Below are 10,000 nucleotides of genomic sequence, written 5' to 3' on the forward strand. Positions count from 1 at the left end.
GCGCCGCGGTTGATTCGCAGGAGGGCGCGATCAGCTGATGCGGCGGCTGGGGAGGGCGCTGCGGGCGGGGGCGGCGGACGGGGGCGGGGGGCGGGGGGCGGGGCGCCGTGCCCTGCCCGCTTTGGGGATGGGGTCGTTGTTGTTGTTGTTGATGTTGTTGTTATTGTTATTGTTATTATTATTAATGTTGTTATTATTATTATTATTATTATTATTATTATTATTATTATTACTTTTATTATTATTATTGTTATTATTATTATTATTATTATTATTATTTATTATTATTATTATTGTTATTATTATTATTATTATTATTATTATTATTATTATTATTATTATCATTATTATTATTCTAAGAATGATTATTATTTTTATTAATGTTATTGCTAGTTATTATTATCATTGATAATGATGATAGTAAAGGTGATAATAAAATTATAATGATGATAATAATAGTAATGAAAATGATTATATTTTTATCATCATTATCATTTTTGTTAATGATATTATCATATTTGTAATTATGATTATCATTATTATTAATTTATATTAGCAATATTATTATTATTGATAGTAGTAGTAGTATTGTTGTTATTAATATTATGATTATTATCAGCATTATCATATTTGTGATGTTAAATCTTATTACTTTACTCTTGTTACTTTACTCTTGTTGTTAATGTTATTATTATTACCCACATCATCATCATCATCATCATCATTATTAGGCATTCACGACGGTCGGCTTAAACGGCCTTATGTGTCCGTGTAAACGAAGCTTCATTGGTCTAAGCGCGACGGAACAGCCCACGAAACTTCTACTATTACTAGTTAATAATAATAATAATGATAATATAAAATAATAATAATAACTTCTGGCAGATAAGGGGTTGTGTGCAGTGTCAGGGGGGGGGGGGGTCGCTATGCCTTGTCATTGGGGTTCCTGCGTGACGGTGTTCTGTTGTGCAATGGAGGAAGAGGAAGTGGGGTTGGCTGTTGGGGAAAGAGGGAGGTAATAGGTGACGGGCGAGAGGGAGAGGGAAGGCGAGTGGCCGTTGGTGAGAGGGAGAGGGAAGGCGAATAACCACTAGTAAGAGAAGGAAGGAAAATAGCCGCTAGTTTGAGGAAGAGGAAGCGGAACTCAGCCGAGGTTTCCGGCGGCGCGGATTCCTCGGCGTGCCCCGCGTCATCGCCAACTTTGCTTTCGTCAACATTTTCCGAGCTGTTTATGCCCTCAGATCTCCCCCTCCCTCCCTCTCCCTCCTCTTCCTTCCCCTCCACTTCCTTCCCCTCCCCTCTCCCTCTTCCTTCCCCTACACTTCCTTCCCCTCCCCCTATTTCCTCCCTCTCCCTCCTCTTCCTTCCCCTCCCCTTATTTCCTCCCTTTCCCCTTCCCCTCTCCCTCCACTTCCTTCCCCTCCACTTCCATCCCCTCCCCCTATTTCCTCCCTCTCCCTCTCCCCTTTCCCTTCTCTTCCTTCCCTTCCCCCCTATTCCCTCCTATTCCCTCCTATTCCCTCCCACCCTCATCCCCTCCTGCGGCTTCCGGGGAAGTTATCTCGTTATCAAGATTGAAAAAGAGAAAAAAGGGGGGGGGGAAGGAATTTGCGTTTGTGAGTGCGTGTGAACGTGTGACTGTGCGTGCGCGTGTGATGAGGACCGTCACGTCAATTAATCGTTATCATCGCAGATTAGATCAGCGATAAACGGCGTGAATCATAGAACACGGGTGTCGTCACAGCTCTCGGAAAAAAGGGAAATAATCGAGGCGCTAAGGGCGAGTAGCGCATACGTAAAGGGTTGCAGATCGTCCTTCTGATCGTCATTCTTCCTTCGGCTTTGGTGGCCGTCGTCGTCACGTGGTGCTCTCGCTGCCAAATATGGCGTTCGTGGCCCGTAGAGTTTCGCGTCTCCGTGCAAAAGTATTTTCCAAGAGTTGGTACGTTTTTTTTTTAATCATTATTATTATTATTTTATTTATTTAATCATTTGTCTTTTTTTTACGTTAATGTAATTTTTATTGTTGATATTCATGCAGTACAGTGATTCACAACCTTTTTCATTCTGTGGCCAATAATTGACCGTTATGTAGTGGTCTTTCAAGGCCCCATTCAGTGACTGTCGTCTTTTTAGACTCAGTTATTACTAGTTATGGATAGTGGAATGGTGTCAGCTGCTACAGGGTAAGAATACCTTGTGAAAAGATTATAATGTATTGATATGATACTCGACGTCAATATTTTCATATTGCTTCATGGCCACCAGGTTGGGAACCCCCGATGTTATATATTTATTGGTGATGTCATTCATGGGTTTGTTTATTTTTTTATTCATTGTGTGTATGTGTGTGTGTGTGTGTGTGTGTGTGTGTGTGTGTGTGTGTGTGTGTGTGTGTGTGTGTGTGTGTGTGTGTGTGTGTGTGTGTGTGTGTGTGTGTGAGAGAGAGAGAGAGAGAGAGAGAGAGGGAGAGAGAGAGAGGGAAAGATAGAGAGAGAGAGAGAGAGAGAGAGAGAGAGAGAGAGAGAGAGAGAGAGAGAGAGAGAGAGAGAGAATAGAAGCATGGGATAATTATTTTTTGTTTATCTATGTATAACTGAATGTTTACACTAACATAACGTTTTAACACACATCTTTTGCATATTTCCCAATATTTTTTAGCATTTTTTTTTTCTTCCTTCCCCTCTGCCCTGCGTCACGGTCTCAAGAAGTGGAGTTGCGTGCGTCACACAGGGAATCCAAGAAAGAGAGAACAAGAAAGAGAGAACAATATTATTCCTTTCTCGTGTGTGGGAATGAGGGGTATTTCGTGTCCGGGGCAAATGGCAGGATGTTTACCGTTTACACTTTATTTCTTTTTTTCTTTTTTTCTTCTTTGGCCACTGGGGTTAGTTTGTGGCCATGTCGAGTTATTTCAGAATCGTTTTCTGTCTTCGTCGTCGCTGGTGTGTTATTGGGATTATTGCCGTGGTTATTAATTTTATTATTGTTCAGATTATTGTTGTTGTTGGTTTTGTATTATTATTATTATTATTATCGTCAGCATCATCATCATCATTATCGTTATTATTGTTGTTGTTGTTTTTGTTGTAATTATTATATTATTGTTTTTTTTATGATAGATGTTTGTTTTCATTATTAGCGAATTAATACTTAATTGATAATTAGTACTTAATAATTAATAATTGATTAAACATTGATGGTTGATGGAAAGCAAGGGTTTCTTGTATATTGCTTCCTATTTCATATATTGAGTGGTCAGGGGATCTCACTTCCAACAAATATTATTATTGTTAATTTTATGATGTTGGTGGTATTAGTGTAGTTATTGTTGTTATTATCAATGTTATTATTATCATTATTTTAGATCGTATGTTTGTGGTATTATTTTTATTATTGTTATTAATGTTCTTATGATTAAAATTATTTTCATTATATTTAATGTCCGTATTATTATAATTATTTTCATTATATTTAATGTCCGTATTATTTTCATCATTATGCTGTGATATAGATCTTATGTTTTTTTTTTCCTAATTTTCCTCTCTTCCTCCTCCAGTCGAAAATGGTTACCGCCGCCGCTCCGGAAGTTGAGTCAAGGGCGAGTCGACCGCGTTACGTCCCCCTCGGCCACCGCGCCCGCACTTGAGGCCGCCCACACCAAGCAGGACCCCGCCCACAAACACCAGTTCCGCAAGGCGTACTCTGAGCGGCGATTTAAGGTGAGCGCTCGACGTGTTTGTGACGTGTTTTTTTTTTCTCTCTCTCTCTCTGTCTTTCTCTCTCTCTCTCCCTCCCTCCCTCCCTCCCTCTCTGCCTTTCTCCCTCTATCTATCTATCTATGTATCTCTCCCTTCCTTTCTCTTTCTCCCCCTTTCTCTCTTTCTCTCTTTCTTTATTTATCTCTCTCTCTCTCTCTCTCCCTGTCTGTATCTTTCTCTTTTTCTTTATTTTCCCTCCTTCCCTCCCTCTCCCTGTCTCTCTCTCTTCCGACTCACTCACTCTATCTCCCTCTCTCTTCTTCCTTCCCTTAATCCGAGAGACCGCGAGAATGTAGCTCCACTTCCTTCGTAAACAGAGAGGCAGAAATACACCCGTCTAGAAAAAAAAGGAAGAAAAAAAGAGGGGAAAAAAATAAAACTTCCTTCTCACTCCAATGTGCACATGTATGCGTGGGTGTGTGCTTGTCTGGGTGGGTTCGTGTGTGTAAGGGGGATAGGGTGGGAGGGAGGGAGAGGGAGGGGAAGGTAGACAGGCAGGCAGGCAGGCAGGAAGGCAGGCAGACAGACAGACAGACAGACAGACAGACAGACAGACAGACAGGCAGGCAGGCAGGCAGGCAGGCAGGCAGGCAGGCAGGCAGGGCAGGCAGGCAGGCAGGCAGGCAGGCAGGCAGGCAGGCAGGCAGGCAGGCAGGCAGGCACAGACACACAAGGAGGACAGCGCAGAGAGAGAGCAGAGCACAGAGAGACGGAGCAGAGAGGCAGAGAGAGAGAGGCAGGCAGGTAGGCAGGCAGGCAGGCAGACAGAGGGAAGGAGGAAGAGAGACAGACAGACAGAGACAGAGACAGAGACAGAACGAGCTAGGAATAGAGTGAGGGCGGAAAAAGAATTTGAAGAAAGGCGTAGGAATAAAGAATAAGGAGAGAGAGGGGAGAATAAGGAGTGAAGGGGAGAGAAAGGGAGGAAGAGGGAGAGAGAGTAAGAGAAGAGTAAAGAAAGAAGAAAGAGAAAGCGAGGAAGAGCAGTGGAAGTGACGTAAAATAAGAAAGGAGAGGAGGGAGAAAGTAGGGAAGAGAGAGGGAAAGGGAGAAAGAGGGAGAGAGGGTAAGAGAAGAAAAGCAAGAAAGAAAGAAAGCGAGGAAGAGAGAGACAGAGCGGGAGGTAGAAAGAAAGAAAGAGGGAGAGGGAGAGATATGGAGATAGAGATAGAGATAGAGAGAGGGGGAGAGGGAGAGAGAGAGAGAGAGATTATGTGTGAGTGAGTGGCCCTGAGGATGGATTGGCGTGCAGGAGTGTGTGTGTATGATCTGTGTATTTATACGTACAGGCGTACACATATATAGGATTAGGTTTCTCAGCTGGTGTCAGCTTGTGATCCCCCTCTCCCCCCCCCTCTCATTTTTTCTCTCGCCTCTCACTTTCTCCTCCATTCTTTTCTGCCTCCTCCTATTCTCTCGTGTTGTATCTCCTCTCTTCCCTGCCTTCCACTCCCCCTCCCACTCTCATTATTATTTTTTTTCCCACTTCTTGTCTTCGTGTCCGTTATACTATGTTATTTTCTTCATTCCTCTCTCCCTCTCTTCCTCTCTCCTTAGGTCACCGGTACATTTCCTGTTTTTCTTTTCCTTCTTTACCTCTCCTTTTCTTTCCTACTTTTTTCTTTTCCTTTTCGTGTTCCTTTTCTTTCCTGTCCTTTCCATTTCTTTCCTTTTAATTCCATTCTTTTCCTCTTCGCTTCCCTTTCCTCTATGTGCCTTCCCTCCCCTCCACTTCCTATCCATCCCTTCTTTCCCCTCCTCTCTCCTCCCTTCTCTTCTCTCCTCTCTCCTCCCTTCTCCTCTTCTCTCCTCTCCTTTCATAACATTTCTTCTTCTTCCTTCTCTATTTTCATTCCTTCCTTCTCCTCTCATTTCCTTCTCTTTCTTTTCCCTTCCTCTCCACTTCTGTCACCCCTCTCCTCCCCCTCCCACCCTAAATAAGCGCGTGTGATAACGATTTGTTGATGCGAAATTGAGCAATTATAAAGTTAATAATGTCAATGTTAATAAATATTATTAATAGTAATAATGATAGTAATATTAATAGTAGTAAATATTAATATTAGTGTGTGTGTATGTGTGTGTGTGTGTGTGCTTCATGTGTAATAGTAATAATGTTAGCCAATAATATGTATGTATGTATTAATGTGTGTAATATTAATGTATGTATGTGTGTGTGTAGTATATGTATGCATTACGTGTGTGACACGTGCGTGTGTGTGTGTGTTTTTTTTTTGTATGCATATATACTTATGTATGTATGCATATATGAAGACCAGTTTTCCAGCACACCGATCACTTTCACTTCTAGGTGCCGTGTTACCAATAGGTTGAGGGCGAGGGGACAGGGTGGGGTACTCAAATCGTTTCTTGTCGATTTAGTGTCCCATTTTTGTTTGTTGATAGTTCTTTATCACGTTTTCTACTTGCTTTCTCTTTATAGCAATTTATTGCTCTTACTCTGTTCCTCTTTTTTTCTGACTGTTATTCTTCCTTCTGTTCTTATTGTTACTTTTTATTTTTGTTGTTTTTTCTCTTTTTGGTACTCTTTTATGCCTGTTGTTGTTGTTTCTATTGTTATTTGTTATTGTTTTTGCTTCTCTTGATCTTATTATTTTGCTCACTGTTATTCTTCTTGTTCACTTTCTGTTCTTCTTAATACTGTTCTTACTCTGGAATATACTGTTTTTGTGGTAAAAAATTGGTAAAAAAATGTGGTTATTGTTAATTTGCGATAGTGATGGTAATGGTGAGATGTGGGTGGTGTTGATGGTGTCAGTGGTGTGTTTGAGAATGGTGAATGGAGGTGGTGATAGTGATATTGTTATCTTCATCGTCAAGTTTTTTTTTTCATGTTACTATAATTAAAACCGGAACTTCTATTGATGCTGATATATTTTTATCGTCGTTATGGGCTCAGTTGCCATGGTTACTGTCTGATTTGTTTATGTATTGTATTATTAGTCTCATTACATGAGGCACCTTTAATAGCACTTGCTGTATTTAAACCTCTAACCTCTTTTTCTCTCTCTTCCTCACAGGTACGTGAATCAGCACCTCGAGGTTGTAGCGAGTCAGACCCCGTTTTGGTGAGTACAGAGAGAGAAGAAAAAAAAATGGGTGTATGATTTATACTTTTAGAGAGATGGCGTTAAAAGTTCAAAGGCAGGGGACGGGAGATGGGAAAGGATAAGAGAGGGAATGGGTCGCGTATTTTTTATTTATTATTTTTTTTTTTCAATCGCAGGGGACGGGAGATGGGAAAGGATAAGTTAGGGAATGGGTCGTGTTTTTTTTTTTTTTTTTTTTTTTTTTTTTTTTTTTTTTTAATCTTGTGATATCGTATTTTTGTCACGTTCGTTATTGTTTTCGGGTATTATTAGTGATGAAAAAGAAGAAAGAAAAGGAAAGGAAAGGAAGAAGAAGGAAAAAAGGAGGTGGCGAGGGGACACGATGATACGCGGAGAGATACCGGCGACCCGAGGGCGTTCCCGGTAAAAAACGTGTATTCCCCGGTACTATGACGAAAGCGGTTCCCCTGGCCCGGGTATTTACGCAGGGCGGGGGGGCGGGGAGGAAGGAGGAAGGAGGAAGAAGAAGAAGGAAGGAGAAGGAGAAGGAGAAGGAGGAGGAAGGGGAAGTAGAAGGAAGGAGAAGAAGAAGGAGAAGGAGGAAGAAGGAAGGAGAAGGAGAAGTAGAAGGAGAAGAAGGAAGGAGAAGGAGAAGTAGAAGAAGGAAGGAGAAGAAGAAGGAGAAGGAAGAAGAAGAAGAAGAAGGAGGAGGAGGAGTAGAAGAAGAGGAAGAATACGACGACGACGACGGGTGAGGAGGAGGAGAAGGAGGAGCAAGAGTACCACCTGTGCGTGTCCTCCCGCGTGGGGTGCGGGGCTCCGTCCACCTGGGTGCCGGGGTTTTCCTGGTTGGGTTTTTGTAAAATGCGTTGGGAGGGAGGGGGTGTTAATACCTTTATTATTATCATCATATGTTCTTTATCATTATTTTCTTTTAGTGATTTCGTATTCAAGTTTTTTTTTTTTCTTTCTTCTTTGTCCTTCTGTTTCTTTTATCTTTTTTTGGGGGGGGGGGGGGGGGAGGAGTTTGATCATTCAGAGGAATTCGCGATTATTATCCCATTTTTTAGTAAACATTCGTTTCGAAAAGGTCGTATAGAGCTGTTCATTTACTTGAATACACCACATTGCTGCACGCATTATCATTTTTTTCGTGCGATTTATATCAATGGTAAGATTCGGAAGAGTTCTACGTTATGATTCCTCTCTTTCTTGCGTCTCTTGTTTCTTAAGTTATATCACGACTAATTAGAAAAAGGTGCGATTGAAATAAACGATTTTTTATATCACAAATAGGGTTAAGTTTCATGCCATGGAGGATAAGGAGTAAATAAACCACTCGATAGACTGGCTGATTTCAGAGCCTTTTTTACGTTATACCATTTCGGTCGCGAAAGATTCGTTATAGCGTATTTTAGGCAGAGCAAAATCCTCGATTGCGCAGAATAACGTGGGAGCGAATTCGGACGCGCGCGTCGTCTGATTGCGTGCACTCTTGGCTTCGTAGTTCACAAAACGAATGAACAGTATAGGCCTACCTTTACTTACTAAGTGAATAAAAAGCCTCACACGATATTCCATTTTATGAGCTACAAACGATTCAGCGCCTATGGCACCACCTACCGTTGCCTCTAAGAGTTTCGTCACCGGTCAAGAGCATTCTTAGTCAGCTGTTAAAGGCGTTTTTCGTTTATTCTGATTGGGTGAGCTGAGTTTATAGGCCTACTTATTCGTTTGTTCGTACGTGTGAGAGGTCTTGAGCATCATTTTGTTATTATTTTTATTATTATTATTATTAGAATTTGATAGGAACGATATTATTTCATTTTTTATATCCCTCCTCATTTTGAAGATGAAAAAGAAAACAGACAATTTTTTTAAAAATCAGTTTTAATGTTTAGAAAACTTGTTCAGCATTTACTAATTTTTGAAAGTGCATATTTCCCACTTGTCGATTAAACAGAAAAGACAGACAAGAAAGAAAAGGCGGATTTTAGCGAAACCGGTTTTTAGAGAAACGAAATGATAGCGAACAAGACCACTTCGTTAAAAAGAATATTCGCGTCACCATCTTCACAGATTTATGTTAAAGGAATATTTTGCTGATATTTGCTTAATCGAAATGATATATGAGGTAGCGCACTGTTTTCTTTTTAATACTGACATGTCTTCGTAAGGAATGTTGTATTATTTTCCGATGGTTAGGCACGTCGGGATGGGAAAAAAAATCGCGCTGTGTTCACTTTATTTTTACAACTTTATTCCCACAACAACGAAGTCAATTTCTAGTCCTACCCGGCTCACCTGTTAACATTTTCCCCAGATTTTCGTAAAGAAATATATATAGATAATGATAATGGAAAAGATAATGATAATAATGATGATGATGATGATAATAATAATAATAATAATAATAATAATAATAATAATGATGATAATGATAATGATAATGATAATGATGATGATAAAGATGATGATATTGATAATGATAATGCACTATAAGTATTATTACTAACATTTTCAATTATCATAACGTCAGCACTAATAAAGACATTGACTAATAAAAAAGTTATTTCCCCGGAAACTCAAGGAAAGGGGAAACAGTTAAGGTCACGTAGGCCTACTAATTGGCTCCTCGGTGGCCGTGCACTTGTCAAGCCACCTACGGACAAGTAAATTCACAAAAAAAGATAAGAAAACTACATTGGAAAGTATATTTGCCCGGCAGTAGATGGTTAAAAAAAATGGAGTCTGTGTTTTTTTTTCGGAGATCGGTAGAAAATTGTCTTTGAAGGTTTCTAAAAAGACATTCTTATATGAGTTGTGGTTGGGAGTGAAATTTAGATGATTAAGGCTCGTTTTATGGTATTACGGTAATTTTTGAAAAAGTGGAATTAATACGAATTTTGGCTGTTTTATTTTGGCCCGTTGCGGAAAATTGGAAACCAGAAATCTTTTCGTTTCTTTTCGTAAATGCAGTAAAGAGAAGTTATTATTGAGACGGAAATTGGAGAAGTAGAACATGACTTGCGAGAAGAACTTGGAAACCGCGACATAATCTCCCTTTATTTGGTATAAACTGGATCTTAAAGAAAGATAATCGAGTAAGGAAAAAAAAAATGTTTGTCGGTGTCACTCACACGCGAGTAGGGTTGTCAGGTGTGCATG

At 40.3% G+C, this 10,000-nt stretch overlaps 1 protein-coding gene across 1 annotated transcript in view; it reads left to right on the forward strand.

Annotated features, from left to right (window-relative positions):
• LOC113812135 (trio Rho guanine nucleotide exchange factor) overlaps window positions 1-10,000 on the forward strand; it is a 416,228-nt gene that overhangs the window by 311,333 nt on the left and 94,895 nt on the right. Inside the window, exon 29 of the mRNA XM_070123392.1 lies at window positions 3,560-3,722. Within this exon, the coding sequence (XP_069979493.1) occupies window positions 3,560-3,722 (163 nt within the window). The remainder of the gene's footprint in view (window positions 1-3,559; window positions 3,723-10,000) is intronic.

This window comes from Penaeus vannamei, chromosome 7, assembly GCF_042767895.1.
Source record: "Penaeus vannamei isolate JL-2024 chromosome 7, ASM4276789v1, whole genome shotgun sequence".
Classification (NCBI taxonomy): Eukaryota; Metazoa; Arthropoda; class Malacostraca; order Decapoda; family Penaeidae; genus Penaeus; species Penaeus vannamei.